Here is an 18,667-nt window from a genome sequence, read left to right as displayed (position 1 = left end):
AACCTTCTTTGCTTTCAATTATGAAATGATTCAAATGAAAACATTCAAACGATCTTGCCTGGACTTACTTTTCAAAATTAGCAATAAAACAATCGCTCTTGATAACAGGGAAAGCAAGTATGTTTGATAGCATACCGTCAAACACTACAATTTATGAGTTTAATATCATGTTTTGCTCCAAAATCACAATACATGTCAGTCGTGTTTGAAATTACTTCTGTGGTTTCATGTTGTTTCTTAACACAGAGTGAGAATATTATTTTATTAAATTCTATGATACAAGCATTGCATTAAAGGGTTAGTTCACCCAAAAATGAAAATTAGCCCATGATTTACTCAGCCTCAAGTCCTCCTAGGTGTACATGACATTCTTCTTTCAGACGAATACAATCAGAGTTATATTAAAAAATGTCCTGGCTCTTCCAAGCTTTATAATGGGAATGAATGGCTGGAAAAAATTTGAAATTTTGTTTTACTCCACACGGCTCCATGGGTTAATGAAAGGCCTTCGGAAGCGAAGCCATGGGGTTTTTGTAAGAAAAAGACTTATTTATAACTTTATAATCTAGAATAACTAGCTTCCACCAGATGACCGTACGCATACTACGCAATTCGACTTGCCCCACAAGAGTAACCTGTGGCACATGTATGACGAAGCATGTAGGAGTATTGTAAGCATTTTTTTGGGCTTCAAAATCTCTCCCCCCCATTCACTACCATTATAAAGCTTGGAAGAGCCAGGATATTTTCAAATATAACTCTGATTGTGTTCGTCTGAAAGAAGAGAGTCATACACACCCTCTTGAGGGTGAGTAAATCATGGTATAATTTTAATTTTTGGGTGAACTTGCTTAGACCTATACCACCAGCAGCCATGTTCCAAACACCAGCTTGACCACTGGTGTGAGCTTGTTTTTTCTTTTCTACTTTTACAAAATTGAATTATAACTTGTGCTTACAGATTTATTTTGAGAGGCTGCAGAATACAATAGCCTATACAGGCAATTGTAGAGTTAATGTTGTAAACTCTTTCATTCATATGAAGCTAAAGCTTTAATTGATTTTCCATAACTCATCTGCCGTAACACTCAGACTGGCAAGACTCAGTAGGGATGTCAAGCCAGATTATTCCTGTAAATGTTTTTTTTTTTTTTTTTTTGGCAGGACAGATTGTTTGGTTAAAGGCAATCGGATTGTTAAAGGGATAGTTCATCTAAAAATGGAAATTCCTTCATCATTTACTCGCCCTCAAGTTGTTCTAAACATGTATGAATTTCTTTCTTCTGCTGAGCACAAAATAAGATATTTTGAAGAATAGGGTCGCCAAACAGTTGAATTCCCCTTTGACTTCCATAGTATGAATTTATATATATATATATATATATATATATATATATATATATATATATATATATAATGGAAGTCAATGGGCCCATCAACTGTTTGGTAATCCATATTCTTCAAAATATTTTCTTATGTGTTCAGCAGAAGAAAGAAATTCATACAAGTTTGGAACAACTTGAGGGTGAGAAAATTATGACAATTTTTGGATGAAATATGGGTGAACTTTAAAGTATGCCATGATTATTTCTGTGTAAACATCCTCAGTTGCCACTTTTAAAATGAAAATAATAAATGTAAAATCAAGAACAAACTTCCTTTAACCATCTGTACACACGGACTGACCAAAAACCAAAGCATATCCTCCTATTATTTACCATTATTAACAAAGAGCTTTTTGGGAAGGTTTTGACCTGACATCCTTACAGCAATATGGCTACATTCCGGTAAAAGCACAGAAGCGTTCTGGAGGAGGTGCTTGGTCACACCTTATATAGAGAGACACATCTGAAAAAAATCACTTGAGCACCAGTCTGGTTCTCGTTGATCTGCAGGGAACAGACATTTCTGTTTTGACGGCTACTGGTCAAGCCTGAATTAGGGGTCAGAGCAGAAACGACTTTTCCAGGAATAAGGGTGGAACACTTTAACTGGATTTGTGACAAAATAAATCCACAATGGGTATTTGGACAAGAATCATATTCAGTTTACAGTTAATTTTACAACTCCTTGATACAGTGAAAACTCAAGGAATTGGTAAGTCCTTAAACCTTATATTTAACCGTTTGTACACTGTAAAAAATTATATGATCAATAAGTTATGACAACATATGTTTTTACATTGCTTTAACTCATCACAAACTTATGCAAGATTCAGCTCCTTTTAAGTCAGTTTAATGTAATTTTAGTTTAAATGACTTAAACATCCAAGTTGATTAGGCTATACTTAAAAATTTAAGGCAGCATCTTTTTTTTACAGTGCAAGTTAAACTGAATTTCTTTAAGATTCTAGCCATTTTATTTTTGCCTCATTTATATATTTATAGTATTATTTATAATGATTAAATTTCACAAATAATTACAAAGAATCGTCAAGTGATTCGTCATTGAATTAAATGTGATGTTGTAGTAGAAAGTGTTCATTCACTCCATAAATGTCATAAATTGTCTGGAATTCCCCCAGCATGCAGTGTGATGAACAAATCTGAAAGATCTGAACACTATATAAAATGACCATTAGTCACACACAGGTCAAATCTACCAATGACCTCATTGGATACTTTCCTGAGCTTTCCTGCACAGAGAAAATGCAAACAAGTGCAATGACATTTATGACGCTCTTAAAACCATTTTTTTTAAAGTCCCCATGAAATCAAAATCAAAATTCTTTGGCTTTTAGTATGAATATGTTAGCCTTACTATTATCTATAAGGTAGTCTGCTCCAAAACAATGACACAATTCACATTTAGAAGATACAAACATTCAAAACATACATATTCCACCAATATGGATCAATGATTTTGATGACATCACTCTGCACTTCAGCTTCTCATTATATTTTCTGTCCAATCAAATGCTCTCTAAAGCGACCTGCCCCCTACACTATGAATATACATTGAAGCTGCAGCTAAAATTGTTCACTTGTTCACACATTTGCTATTTTCTACATGGTGAATGGCACATAGTGCACTATAGGGGATAGGGTCCGGTCCAGAGACACGATAGCACAGAGCGGATCATATGCGAGAGTCGGCGCATACCAGAAAACGCATCGACCCATTTGAATTCTGCACAGAATGCTGTATTTTAAAGTGACATGGAGGAGATTATGAGGAGAATTGGTTAGATATTAGGAGGAAACTGCAGCTTTACCGAGCTCAACGGCTCTGGCCGGGCTGTGATATAAATGAAACGCTATTGGCTTTTTTAAAAAAGAGAAGGAGCTTATCGATATGTCCCGCCTTGTCTTCCTGTTTCAGTGGAAATTACGTCAACAACACATTGAATAATGCTGTGCATTTCAAGGAACTTTATAACTATTATTATTTATAACTTTAAATAATCTGAAGAACCTTTTCCCAAGAAGAACCTTTTGTACAATTGAAAGTTCTATGGATGTTAAAGGTTCTTCATGGAACCATAGCCTATGAATTTGTGTACGAGTGAACACAAATTAATCAAAAAGCATCAGGACCAAATGCAAAATGTAACAAAAATGCACATTTTGCAGTTTATGATCTTCTGGTGTCACCGGATTGCTTACCTGACCTTCTGCAAGGAGGAATAAGGGCAAAGAATATGGACAACGTTTTTATCCTTGCGAGCCTGCAGCTGCAGAACAAAGCTCCAACACGTGTCTTCCGCATCTTCAATGCTGCAGATAACACAGATTATTTTGATTTCACTGTTCATGGGAAACTCAACAAAGGTTTGTCTGATCAGAGCTCACCAATGTGCTTTGTGTTCAATGGCTCAATAAATACTTGACGTGTACACCAAACACTCTTTCTGTTGACAGTCGTTTTGAAATATCTGAAAAGCAACGGAAAGGTTGGGACAACAAATTTCAGTAAAGTGCCACTGACAGATGGACAACACCACCACATACTGCTCCACTTCAGTGGGCTGCAGCAGGGCACCCCCACCACGGCTCTCTATGTGGACTGCAGACTGGTGGAGAGAGTGCAGGACGTGCCGCTGGCCTTTAAATCACTGCCACAGGGCCCAAAACGAGTCACACTGAAGACCCTGCTAACCTCAAGCCAGGTAAACCAAAAATATTGAACAAATAATAGAATTGTTATGATGAGTTTATACACGCATACAGCAAGTATAATCTATGAATAAACATGTAGGCTACCTGTGTCACAGGATAAGCTGTCGGACCTCAGACTCGTGCTCGATGAGTCTATCGAGAATGTCGTGGAACTTCAGGACTGCAGTGAAGATAGAGAAACACTGCAACTACTAGGTGCAACTTGTACTAGGCTAGTAGTCTTATACAGCTATGATTTTGTTAAAGGGTTGGTTTTCCCAAAAGTGAAAATGATGTCATTAATTACTCAAACCCTTAAGACTTTCGTTCATGTTTTTAATGAAATCTGAGAGCTTTCATTCCCTCCATTGGCAACTAACCCGTAGTAAAGGCATCATAAAAGTAATCCATGAGACCCAAGTGGTTTAATCTCAATTTTATGAAGCGACACAAGTGCTTTGTGCAAAAAACACAATTGACCAGTTTATTTATACAAAATATTAATCTCCAACGCACATTCACGATAGCGAGAGCAGAGCAGACTTGCGCGTCGACACAACACACATGCGCGCATGTTCACGAGAGCAACACGTTGTTGCGTGAACGTGCATTAGAGATGAATATTTTGTGAATAAGGTGGTAAATAATTTTTTTTTGCACAAACAAAGCTCTTGCGTCGCTTCATAAAATAGAGGTTAAACCACTGGAGTCACGTGGATTACTTTAATAATGTCTTCTTTACTACCTTTCTGGGGCTTTAAAGTAGTACAGGCTGTCAAAGGAGGGAGAGAAAGCTCTCAAATTTTAGCAAAAAGATCTTCAGTTTTGTTCCGAATATGAACGGATTTTTGGAATGACATGAGGGTGAGTAATTAATGGCAGAACTTTCATTTTTGGGTGAACCAACCCTTTAATAATTGATTATTTGCTTCTAGTACAGAAAACATCATTATGTTACATTTCTGCAGGAACAACCTCAAAGATGGAAACTGGCCCAATGTTTGAGCTCATGCGAATGATCCAAGAGTTGAAACAGAAGGTGGATCAGCAGGTAACTTTAAATTGTGTGGGAAAATAGTTCCTTAAAGGGAGAGTTCACCCAAAAAGAAAAATTCTCTAATCATGTAATTACTTTCATGTCGTTTAAACCCGTTTGACTTTTTTTTTTCTCTGTGGGAGAAATATTGATGTGTCGGATTCATGAACGAATTGCTTTTTCGAGTCTGATCTTTTCACTGACTTAGTTGATCCTGTCAACAGAACTCCTCGTTCACAGCATTAGTGACCAGAAAAATGATTAAAAATGTTCTACAAAAGGGTAAATAAATGACGACAGACTTTTCATTTTTGGGTGAACTATCCCCTATAGTTTCTTCAGGAGAATAATGAGCATGTGTTTTCATAACAGACCAGAGAAACTGCTGACCTGAGAAAGACTATCTTGGAGTGTGTTCCATGCAATGGTAAGATTTTTTTTTTTCTATGAAGAAATGAAACCGTTATAATGAGAAAACATTAAAAATCATGTCTGTGCTCAGTCAAGTACAAGTCAATTAGTAGAAGCTTTTAATGAAGATGTTGAAGTAGTCAGACAGGTGAACTCAAGTGTTGTGTTAATATTCAAATGCATTAGGAACGGAACACACAGTAAGCCACCTACAAAATAAACCACGGTCCAAGTGTGGACCAGGGGTCTGTTTTACGCCAGCCATGTGTATAGAAAAAGCTGAAGGTGTGAGCTGTGCACCCTGTCCTGAGGGCTACACTGGAGATGGAGTCCAATGTGATGATATAGATGAGGTTAGATTTAAGATTCAGACTTTTTTTTTTTTTTTTTATGTTATTGGTATACCCAAACATTAGTCAGAATTTAATAATATGAACAAACTAAACAAAACCTCAATTTGTTCGTTATTATACATATATTATTTATGACTTTCTTGAAACAAGTTTTGCTGTCTATATTGTTCATCTATCCACACATCATTTCCTGTATAAGTATATCTACTAGCTCAGACTGTTTAACACATCTGACAAGGTTTGCTACTTAATTGATGAACAATAAAACTCAGTCAGGAACACATAATGATTTATTAACATTTCATCAGGGTTTCAATAGGGGTTTTATTAGATTAAGTATTGTCATGTAGGTTCTAAGGTAATTTTCCTGTTGTTTTATTGAACTTTTCACAGATCGCTGTGCAACTGTGTGACTTAAACGTCATTATACTACGTACTAAGCATTTTTTGCTGAACACCATAAATCAAGCTAACCTTATTCACTGTTCAATTTTAGTGCCAGTTCAACCAATGTTTCTCTGGTGTACGGTGTATTAACACTGCACCAGGGTTCAGATGCGAGATGTGTCCACGAGGTTTCTCTGGCCCAGAGATCCAGGGTGTGGGCGTTGACTACGCTCAGGCAAACAAACAAGTGCGTATTTGGAACAATTCAAAGCTTAATTTAATTTTTATTTACCACTATGTGCAAATGTATATGTGTATAGAATATGTACACTACCATTCAAACGTTTGGGGTCAGAACGTTTTTTTAATTTAAATAAATGAATATTGTTATACAGCAGGGATGCATTCAATTGATGTAAATTGACAGTAAAGACAAAAAAATAATCTTCTATTCTATTCCATTTCTATTCATCATTGAATCCTAAAAAAAAAAAAAATTTCAACATTGAGCACCAGCATATTATACTGATTTCTGAAGGATCATGTGACACTGAAGACTGAAGTAATGATGCTGAAAAATGAGCTTTGCCATCACAGGCATAAATTGTATTTTAAAATGTATTAAAATAGAAAACAGTTATTTTAAATTATGATAATATTTCACAGTATTACTGTTTTACTGTGTTTTTGATCAAATAAATGCACATTGTGAGCATAAGAGACTTCTTTCAAAACTTACAAAAATCTTATCGACCCCAAATGTATGTGTAGATCTCCTTTATTTAATATTGTAATAAGATATTTAAAAGCACCCCCATATATAAGGATTTTAATACTGTGATATACATTATGTCATGATACTGAATGATTACTGTATTATAAACCATATTTACATGTTACTCCAATTGCATGTCCAAAAAACAGTATTGCAATGATACTCATAGAGACATTTTTTATAATTTCTAATAAAAAAAGTAGTGATGTTAGTGCCATACAGTGATTAACAGCAGATTTATCCTTTTTTATCAGATCTGTAATGATATTGATGAGTGCCAGGTGGACAACGGTGGCTGCACACCCAATTCATACTGCCATAACACAGTGGTAAGATAATAGCCTAACTATCACCCATTATACTAATGTGGCCTGTGGAAAGCACAGTAAATATTGTCAAATGTGAACATTTTGCTTTCTTGTAGGGTGCGTTTCACTGTGGGAACTGCAAGACCGGATTCACGGGTGACCAGAAAACTGGCTGCAAAAGCACTGGCCTGGGCACTGGCCCTCCTGTATCTGACAGGCTGTGTGGGAACGGCCAGCCAAATCCATGTGACATCAACGCAGAGTGTGTTGTGGAGAGAGATGGGAGCATCAGCTGTGTGGTGAGACATCAAGCATTCAGACAGATGTTTTATTTAATATCATGCTTAAGCAGTTGTAATTTCCATGCTTTTGATCCATTTAACACGCTTCAATATCTTGTTGCTTTTAGTGCAAAGTTGCCTGGGCAGGAAACGGCTATGTCTGTGGAAAAGACACAGACATTGACGCCTATCCAGATAACAAACTTCAATGCAGAGATGGAACCTGCAAGAAGGTGATATTCATACTCATATTCATGTTATTTCTGTTAGAAATTTACAATAATGTTCAGTTTGTTAGCATTAGTTAATGCTTTAGATATCATTAACTGACAACTTTTAACAATTATCAATCCAGATCTGCAAATATATACTACCATACAATAGTTTGGCATCAGTAAGATTTGTTGTTGTTTTTGAAAGAAATATCTTATGCTCACCAAAACTGCATTTATTTATTTAAATGTTTTGATCAATTTAAATGTTTTGACTGAATTCATTGAAAAAATCATAATTTCTGTCAAAAAATCGTACTGATCCCAAACTTTTCAATGAAAATGAATAACGTTTAATAACGATTGTGCAACTTGAAATTATTACAATTTTGCATCATTCAATTAACATTAACCAAACTTAAGAAATGCTGAAATGTATTGTATTAATTAATTAACCTTATTGTAAAGTGTTTACCAGTTCATCTTATTTTTCATTTTCAGGATAACTGCAAGTTTGTTCCAAATTCGGGCCAAGAAGATGCAGACAGAGATGGGAAGGGAGACGCCTGTGATGAGGATGCAGATAGTGATGGCATCCTTAATGATCAGGTACAGATAACACATCATTTCATTATGACCAATTATTTTCTTGAACTGAAAAGCTCCCATCAGTCCCTGCATGAATGTATTCCTTCAGGACAACTGCTGGTTGGTACCTAACATAGACCAGAAGAACAGCGATAAAGATCTTCATGGCGACGCTTGTGATAATTGCAAAAACGTGGAAAACCAGGACCAGCGGGACACAGACAAGGACGGACTGGGAGATGCCTGTGATGATGACATAGATGGGGATGGTAATTTAATTCAGCTTATATTTAGTCAAAGATCAACTTTTCCATACTTTTTGCTCACATTTTTCCATGTGCCATCCGGCTGTTATGTGGCCGAAGACTTTTTGTTGTTGCAGAAATGTTTTGAATATCCTTTTCACCCTTTGGGCCTGTTTTTGATCTGGATTTTCCTGTGCTTAGATCAATTTTATGAGGAGAAACAGAAGCTTCTGTGCTTTTAAAGCTCAAATTAGAGAGCTCTTTAGCTTGCTCGGGTCATGTAAAACTGAAGTGACATGTAGCTGTATAAACAGGGTCTATAAGGCACCACACTGAAAATATTGTTTCAAATGAACAATTATTTGTTCCAGTCTGAAAAGTGTAAAATCAAGCCCAGGCAGCTCTTGACATTTACGGTCTGCTCATCAAGGCAGAAATCCAGACACTTGACTTGATTCTTTATAGCTTGGTCATGTCTCCTTTAAGCAACCACATTTCCACCAAGAACCTGAGCCGAGCCAAGAGCTGCTGACGCGTGGAAACAATTCCACAGAAGTCTTTCTGAAACACTGCCACCCTGTGACATAACCCAACAAATCGTACACAAAGACATCACTGTACCCAACTCTATAACACCGCAATACATTTGCTCCATTCAGTGACATTTTCGACAGAACGTCTCTGTTTACCTTTGTATGATACTTTATTTTATACTCATCTGTTGATAAACTACTAAATGCATCCTTGTACTTTCTGTACTTCTGATAGGCTTGAAGAACATCTTGGATAACTGTCAGACGGTTCCAAACCCAGACCAGAAGGACAAAGATCATGATGGCGTTGGTGATGCATGTGACAGCTGCCCTGAAATGCCAAACCCCAACCAGGTGCCAAACAACATTATTACTACCTGTCTCTTATTCTATTCTATTCTATTCTATTCTATTCTATTCTATTCTATTCTATTCTATTCTATTCTATTCTATTCTATTCTATTCTGTGTATTTTAATTATTGGACATTTGAGGATGCAAGGTTTCCCCTATTTTTATATTTCATATTACTTTTTGTATAATTCTAACTTAAAACCTAATTTAAAAGGATAGCACTAGACTATGGCAAGTATTTATTTTTAAAAAGAACTGTTTCTTGAAGAACGCTTGCCTATCTTTATTTTAGGCACTTTATCAACTGTTCATCTCAAAATTAATACTTATCCATTTTTCATATCAGGCTCATAATAGTTCATTTAAAAAAATATTTGAAATTCAATAAACGTTAACTGAAAAAAATCAAATTTCATCTAGTTTCCCAGGCAAAATGTCGCATTTTAATTTAGTTTAACTTAATGCACTAAAATAACTAAAACTGAAATAAAAGGGAGAAATTAATAAAAAATGTCTGGATTACGTATGTAACCCTGATTCCCTGAGAAGCGGAACGAGACACAACACCATAGAGTTGACGATATGGGGAACGCCCTCAGCTTCAATGGTGTCTGAACACTTGTACCAAACAAACCAAATTTATTGGCTGACAGCAGTCTATGATGTCAAGGCGCCTACAAAATACGTCATCAACTCTTTTGTCTGAAGGATGTGGTGTTGACAGGCTCGTCCCCCTTCTCAGGGAACCAGGGTTACATAAGTAACCTAGACGTTCCCTTTCAAAGTGGAACTTCGACGTGGCGTCATGGAGTTGACGCTATGGGGAACCAGCACCCACTCCGCCATGCTTTGGATATGCAATAACAAACAGAACTGAGAGAATTTTGTGAAAAACCTATCATAATTTCCATTCAACCTGCTCTACCCTAAAGTGTATCTTGAGAGCAGCTCATGAAAGGGGGCATGACCCTCCTGATGATCCTCCTGTGTTTGATTACCGTTAAACCTAGTTTTGGAAATATATCCTCGTCTCCGTCTGCCTTCCTGCAACCACCCGTGACACCTCCAAGGGGGAGCCTTATCCTTACTCCTACTTGGGGAAGGAGGGAAATGAAAGCAAGGCATAATGCAGCATGCCCATAATTTTCATTACCCAGACTTTAGACCCCAAGGAAGCCACAGGGGAGCTAGGCCCTACTTAAAAACCCCAGTGTAACTGGGGGAAAGCAACTCATACCCTGCCTTGTTAAAAGGTACTTTACCTAAGATCCGCTACAGCTAGCGTTTTGTGGCTCAACCCTAATATAACGTTTCTCTAGAAACGAGTCGAATAGCTGGCCCTGGTGACAATTCGTTCCATCTCTGTCACCACCACTTCTACCAAAGAGGCAGGACATCCTCAGACATAACCAGTCAGAGAGTTTCACGGTAGAAACATTGTAATGTCTAATGGTTGGCTCTTTCTGCTCAATTCCTATTTAGTGACAGATGCTCATAAGCGTGAGTCAATCAGGAATGCAACAGTTCACATTTCTCTTTGACTCACCAGCACTGCTAAGTGTACTGGAAGGAGATTTACTAAAAAGACCAATAACCACAATTTAAAAAGAGGGTCGTCGTAAGGATTACCACGACCACTTGCAAATTTATTACTACTAAACCAGTACATGATGAATTAACACAAGTTCTCATCATCTCATCGTGGTCAAGCAGCCACGCCATCCTTCTGACTCTGTCTCCAAGAGAGCTCTTAGAGGAAGCCAAGGGTTTGGACTTGGTCTTCCGGAGACTAAACCTCCTAAAGGCAGCGGACTGCGCTCTCGCCTCCGTAAATCTCTTTACCACCGTCTCAACGGAGGTGCCAAAGAATCCGGAGTGCGAGATCGGGGCATCAAAGAGGAAAGACTTTTTGACAGATTGAGCCACAAGTGTCTCTCCATAACTGAACCGTTGTCCAAATCTTTCATATTTGTTCTGTAAATTTACATGCTAAATAAAGTACATTTAGCATGTGCCATGAGCTCCTGTGGATTTTAACTGAAATTGGTAAGATTAATTGTTTCCAGAGCTGCAACTTAATTTTTTTGAGAAATCAACTTAAAAATGTGCCTTTGTATTACAAATTATGAAGTTCCTGCAGTTTGTTGGTTGAACATAATTTTATTCCAAGTTTTTTTGTTAAACCAACACATTACTGGCATAAAAACAGACAATGGAAATGATACAAACACAATACAACGCAGATTCGAAGGAACTAGCTGTTGCGTAAATGTGTGGGCCGGTCAAATTAGCAAAAAAGGTCCATTGTCAAAAGCATAGAGATGTAGGAAGCACTGTTCACACAGAAATGATTTGTATGCACGGATTCCGACTGGATGTCGCCGATGAAATTTCGCCAATTAATGGTAAATGTGACCGCTCCTTAATGTGCACTATTCAATTTCTTTTTTTCTTCTGTATGTTGTATATTTCATTTTTAATATTACTATTTTAATCCTGTCTTCGGTTTTCTTTCAATCAGTCTGATGTTGACGATGATCTTGTAGGAGACACTTGTGACACAAACATTGACAGGTAGAGTCTGCTTTACTTTTTACCTTGACGGTCAATATAAAACAAGTTTATAACTCAGGTCTTTGTTCCAGTGATGGAGATGGTCATCAGAACACCAAAGACAACTGCCCCAACGTCATTAACAGCTCACAGCTGGACACCGATAAGGATGGGCTCGGGGACGAGTGTGATGATGACGATGATAATGATGGCATCTTGGATAATAAAGATAACTGTAGACTGGTGCCAAACCCAGACCAGAAGGATGAAAACAGTACGCACAGCAACATTTTCTTAGTAGGATGCCATAACACAAGTTATTCAAGCAAAATGTTTCTGGTCTACTGACATTTATTTGTTTTTAAGTGTCCAAATAACTTTTGGGGCCACTGCATCATAATGTGCTTCACAAATTTATATTGGACTTAATCAAAAAATCAGACCACTGATAAAAAGATAAATCAGGAAAATATCTTTCTTCCATTTTGACAGATGATGGGGTGGGTGACATCTGCGCTGGAGACCTGGACAAAGACCACGTGATAGACAAGATCGACATCTGCCCTGAGAATGCAGAGATCACTCTGACCGACTTCAGGGAATATCAGACCGTGGTTCTGGATCCAGAAGGAGAGGCTCAGATCGACCCCAACTGGGTTGTTCTTAATCAGGGAATGGAGATTGTCCAAACCATGAACAGTGACCCAGGACTAGCTGTTGGTGAGCTTATTTGACCCAAACCATTCAAAAACAAGAAAATAATATCAACACCAATCCTGCATGTGCCTGCCTGGACCAGCATGGAAATTCATACTGGTCTTACTGGTCATCATTTACTCATCCTCATGCCGTCTTAGATGTATACGACTTTCTTTCTTTTGTGGAGCACAAACAAAGATTTTTAGACAAATAATCCATCTCTGAGTCCATATAATGCAAGAGGATAGGACCCTTAAAGCTGACACTTCAAAAACCATGCAAAACGAGCACGATGGTAACCCATACGACCCCAGTGGCCTTCTGATAGGTGACAGCATTTTCACTATGCCAGCACATTGTGAAGGTTGATGTTAGCAAGCATTGTGACGATCACACAAGGACCGTCACAATATGCTGAAGTTTACTTTAAGTGCAAATTCATGGATGCACATATGAAGACATTGAATCAGAAGACATTGAATCGTTCACTATGGTCGTACATGGATTACCGCCATGTTCGTTTTCTGTGGTTTTCGAAGCGTCAACTTTGAGGGTCCCATCCACTTGCATCATATGGACTCACAGAACTGGATTACTTTTTCTAAAAAATCTTTGTGTGTGTTCCACAGAAGAAAGTGGTTGAACTTTAGTATTTTGAAAATCTGGGTCAGAACATGACACAATCTTACCACTCACTACAGGATACACAGCATTCAGCGGAGTGGACTTTGAGGGAACCTTCCACGTGAATACAGCGACCGATGACGACTACGCGGGCTTCATCTTTGGCTACCAGGATTCCTCCAGCTTCTATGTGGTGATGTGGAAGCAGACGGAGCAGACATACTGGCAGGCGGTGCCATTTCGAGCTGTGGCTGAGCCTGGCATTCAGCTTAAGGTCCCGGGCGCTCTACATCTCTATTACTGTCTGTCTGAATGCTCAGCGTGTGCTTTTACCATTACCGCTGCTCCGCTGAGGCCTCGGCAAATCTCGAAAAGTGCTTTTGGCCAAACTCTGAAGTGTGCAAAAATACTTAACTCATGTTAAATCTGAAACCAAATCATTATTTTGCACTTCAAGTAAGTCGCAATTAGATTTGATTATTCGACTGAAGACATTCATCAATATATTGTGCATTTCTAGGCTGTAAAGTCTAAAACTGGGCCTGGAGAGTTCTTGAGGAATTCACTGTGGCATACTGGAGATACAAATGACCAGGTGCGTTTGCTGTGGAAAGACCCTCGTAATGTGGGCTGGAAGGACAAGGTGTCGTACCGCTGGAATCTTATGCACAGACCCCAAGTGGGATACATCAGGTTAGATGCTGTAAATATTGGAGACTTCAGAATTTACTGGAGAAACAATTCACTGAAGCAAAGCAACATGTTTTTGGTTTTTCTCTGTTTTGGCACAGAGTTAAGTTCTATGAAGGTACCGACTTGATTGCGGACTCTGGAGTTGTTATTGACACCAGCATGAGAGGGGGACGTCTCGGTGTGTTCTGCTTTTCACAGGAAAATATCATCTGGTCCAACCTGAGATATCGCTGTAACGGTGAGTGCAGTGCTCAAACAATATTGGAGGAACAGGTTGTATTTTCAGCGTATCTTAATTTATGTCTTTTGGCATTAACAGACACAATCCCTGAAGACTATACAGAGGAACAAGGCCAGCAGTAATGAAACTAAGCTGGGAAGAAAGAGGAGAGCACTATAAGTGGTAAAACACCACGTTTACTACACAAGAATGCTTTTCAGCCAAAAAGAGCAAAGCCTGTGCGCTATGACACTAAACACTCACTTCAATATCAATAAAGTGAATAAATAAATGCACATTTTCAGGATTTGTGCTTGGACTTTCTGGAGATTGTCATTGAGCTGTAATATTTAAGTGATAGTTCACCCAAAACTGACAAGTTTGTCATCATATGCTCACTGTTGTGTTGCTCCAACCTTTATGAAAAAGAAAAAGAAAAGTTTGGAGTCAGTAAGAAATCATTTTTTAAAGAAATGAATACTTTTATTCAGCAAGGATGCATTCAATTGATCAAGTTTGACATTAAAAACATTTATAAAAGATTTCTATTTCAAACAAATGCTAAACTTCCTATTCATCAAAGAACCCTAAAAAATTATCAGTTTCTACAATAATATTAAGCAGTATAATGCTTTTCAACATTGATAATAAGAAATGTTTCTGGAGCAGCAAATCAGCATATTAAAATGATTTCTGAAGAATCATGTGACACTGAAGACTGGAGTAATGATGCTGAAAATGTAGCTTTGCCATCAGGAATAAATGAGTTATTTTACATTTTAAAAATCTTACCCTTGGTTTCACAGACAAGGCTTGAAGGAATAGTCCACTTTAAAAGGAAAATGTATTTACTCACCCTCAAATTGTTTCAAACCTGAATTGAAACGGTAACCAGACAGTTGATGGACCCCAGTGACTTCCATAGCAGATGGAATAAGTAAAAAAATACACTGTAAAAAATCCAACTTGCAAATTGTTAACTCAGTTTAAAATTTTAAGTTGAGTGGGCAAATTTTTTACTGCAATGTTGAGTTTACTTATAAAAACTATTTAACTGCAAGTGCACTACTATTTTGTCCAATAAACACAAACAATTAAGTTGAGAAAACTTAATATTTTGATTTCATAGTTCGAACGTTTAACTTCCCGTCATCGCGCATGCGCAGTCTGTCTCGCTGTACGTTACTTGGGGTTTCCTCCTCCAACCACGCTATCGAAGGGACTGGATTTCATCTGATTGCGGTAAGTTTTCTTTAAGCTTTATGAATGAAAATAGGCTATAAATTGTACACATATGTTGATAAAATATAGTATTATGTTAAAATATATATTTTGTGGTGACGATAAGTTTCTATTGTTAGAGATTATCCACGTAGCACATTGCTACTTAACGTGCTAAAGTTACCCAGACTAACGTTAGAGTGAGGAAACATGCTTGAAAAAGAAGGACAAGGACGTGCATGGTGTTTAAAAGATGTTAAAAATGTTAAGCTCAGTAAGTCGTGAATAAAGACTTAAATGCGGTGCTTGCGCTGATTGAGAGACATTCTGCCGCTATTGCGATTTAATAATGACATACACATACAATTATGTCAATAACAAAAAACAAAACAAAAAAAGTATTCAAGTAAACACAGTCGGCAATGTCTTAAGTGAACATAACCAATTTGGTGAAACCTAGATGTTTCAGTATTAGATCCATGAGCTCTTAAAGTGACCGCAGTCCGTTCAATTTAATTTCAAGTTTATTTGTCACGTATACAAATTTCAGTTACAATTTGTACATGCTTAGGTTGAGGCTCAGTCATTCTACAGTAGTGCAATATAATTAAATACAATACAATTTAGAGAAAAAATGTAGAAGCCTATGCAAAACTAATGTGTTATGTTAAAAATATGTATGTTAGCTTTGCATATCAAATAATAGAATGGGTAGTATGTGTGCGGTATGTTTTAAAGTGAATAGGATAAAAATATTGTGTATCCTTAAATATTAGGCTAAATCCTTAATGTTAATCAATTAACAAAAGACAAAATCGCTGTAAATACAGTGAAACCTATGCATTGATTCTTTTTCCATTTGATTATTCATTTTCTGTATTATTTTTGCTTCATGTTAAATTAACTACTAACTGTAACTGATTTTGTTGTTGTTGTTTTGTTTAATAAAATTATGTATCTTTGTTCTGTTGTATTTGTCCTTTTTAGACTAAAGAACAGCAGTACAGTGACAAGATCCTTGGATGTGCTAAAACAGTGGCCTTTATTTTTTAAAAGATCAGGTGAGTTGAACTGAATTTACTTACTGTTTCTTACTGTTTCAACAATGTTTTTTTTTTTTGTTTTTTTAGGGTCTCTGCTGAGTATTACAGTATCACACAAACTGATCCGAAGAGCACCTTTTTCTCTTAGTTAAATGAATACACATCTAGTTGTACAGAGCAAGTGGTGGAGATGAAGATCCTCACTTGATCATCAAGTAATTATTTTGCATGTGATCATATCTCTCTGGTTAAAGGCTGAATGGTGCCATCTCTTTTTCAAGGTAATTCCCATGCTTCACTTTGTATATAACTTGTTCCATATTTGTTTTTCTGTCTTTCAGACACAGAAACTCCAATGTGCTTCCTCAAAGAAAGTCTACAACTCTTAAAGGTCTGCCTTTGTTTATGAGGGAAAAGTCTGGAAACATCCTGAAGACTTGCCTGGTAAGAAGATCATCAGCATATACACTCACACCTGATATATTTAACCTATTTACCAGATGCTGTTAAGAGATAGGTTTTGTGTGATATACAAAACTTATCATCAACAGACAAAGTCATGGTAAAAATTACTTTATTAAATAATTGTAGTTGAAACTTTCTCAGTGATCAGTTTGACTTCATCTGATAGCACAAATTCAACAAGCTGTTATTTTACCAAAGCAAAGACAGTGGAAAATTACTGCTTCACAACACTGTCCGGAGACATTCCCTCTGATATCTAACCTGTTAAAACAATACAGTGCACAATCATAAGGTTAAACAGTAATGTAGCAATAGCAGAGTAAATAAAATTAATATAATATGAAAGAATATGAATATAGGAGATATAAACAAGAAAAGGCAGCATGAAAGTAATCCATGTGACTCTAGTGATTTAAACCCATCTTCACTGATGCAATATGTTTTGGGTGATGAACAGAATGTGTGCCTTAATACATGTACGATTTTGGGTGACCTAAAATAACTAAACTAAAACTAAAAAAAGCATTAAATCAGAATGGCCGTGGATTCTGCTGTGGACGAATGCCACAGGCAATCACATCAGTGCTGATATGGCATTGTTTGGAGTTGGGAAAATGTTTTCCGTTTATCAGTTTTAGCTCTATGGCTGAATTTGAACATGCTTAAAAAACATGACCACCTTTACTTTTCAAGTGAAGTTACATGAGCAGACCTTTAGGAACACTCTGTGGTCTAACATAATTCAATACAATAAAAAAATGACCCTAATTTTATGCTGATTTATTTTCTACTGCAGGACACAGAGCCAGAAGACATTCACAAGGGGAGAAGATGAGGACCTTAACTATCGTTGAAGATGATGTTGCCACTGTCCACTCAAACCCAAATATAAGGTGCCTCTCTGTAGTACTATAAGAGCAGTTTTGGCCAGATAATGTGCAAGACCTTTGCCACAGTTGTTACTCTCCTCTTTGGCTTGATTTATGGCCCCAATGTTAACTATTCTAAAGCATTAAAATACACCAGTAGTAACTGGTTAAGAAAAAAATTGTTTAGTTTGTTTAGAAAAAAAAAACGTTTATTTATCTTGACCTAAAGTGCTCCGCAAGGCTGATTTTTTTTTTTTTTGCATAGTCCTTCAAAAGATTGTCCAAGTAGCTGCAATCCATATGGATAATTGTAAGGTTGAGCATTTATTTATTCCAGTTTGTACTCTAATTTTGTGCATAGTGTTTTTTTTTTTTTTTTTAAATAAATCTTGAAGAGTGGAATAGAACTTCATCACCTTAAAATATGTGTACCTAATGCAAATAGAAAATGTGTTGTTTTGCAGAATATTTGTCAATAAATAAGTTCTGTAATGATAGCAATGTCTTTTGTATTGTGTTGTATTTACAGTATGGTTTACTCCCTGCATTTGGATTCTTAATGTGAAGGCTGTACAAGTATCTGGGTGAGATATTTGAAAAAGTTGAATCAACTTAAAAAAGTAAAAAAGTTGAATCAACTTAAAAAAGTTAAAAATTGAATCAACTTAAAAAAGTGAAGCAACCAGCTGCAAAGCTTTTTT

The 18,667-nt window shown here is 36.8% G+C and overlaps 1 protein-coding gene and 1 long non-coding RNA gene across 3 annotated transcripts; both read left to right on the top strand.

Annotated features, from left to right (window-relative positions):
- Positions 1-1,940: 1,940 nt before the first annotated feature.
- thbs4a (thrombospondin 4a) lies at positions 1,941-15,148 on the top strand. The gene is made up of 21 exons (XM_084415223.1): positions 1,941-2,097; positions 3,573-3,770; positions 3,861-4,108; positions 4,214-4,313; positions 5,066-5,148; positions 5,506-5,560; positions 5,731-5,897; positions 6,394-6,531; positions 7,314-7,388; positions 7,484-7,666; positions 7,777-7,881; positions 8,362-8,469; positions 8,558-8,717; positions 9,462-9,580; positions 12,101-12,153; positions 12,225-12,406; positions 12,625-12,852; positions 13,533-13,729; positions 13,976-14,148; positions 14,247-14,386; positions 14,468-15,148. Exons 1-21 carry the CDS (start codon positions 2,019-2,021, stop codon positions 14,509-14,511), a joined length of 2,835 nt encoding a protein of 944 aa, XP_084271349.1. The 5' UTR covers positions 1,941-2,018; the 3' UTR covers positions 14,512-15,148.
- A 414-nt stretch (positions 15,149-15,562) lies between these two features.
- LOC311294382 lies at positions 15,563-18,462 on the top strand. Of its 2 annotated transcripts, XR_014628051.1 has the most exons (5): positions 15,564-15,610; positions 16,577-16,650; positions 16,720-16,847; positions 16,974-17,076; positions 17,894-18,462. It is a non-coding gene; the product is annotated as an uncharacterized lncRNA (long non-coding RNA). The 2 variants fall into 2 exon arrangements; XR_014628052.1 differs by lacking the exon at positions 16,720-16,847 and having other exon boundaries at positions 15,563-15,610; positions 17,894-18,461.
- Positions 18,463-18,667: the final 205 nt, after the last annotated feature.

This window comes from Rutilus rutilus, assembly GCF_951802725.1.
Source record: "Rutilus rutilus genome assembly, chromosome: 7".
NCBI lineage: Eukaryota > Metazoa > Chordata > Actinopteri > Cypriniformes > Leuciscidae > Rutilus > Rutilus rutilus.
Note: the sequence above shows the minus strand (reverse complement) of the source record. Positions and strands in the feature narration are given on the sequence as shown.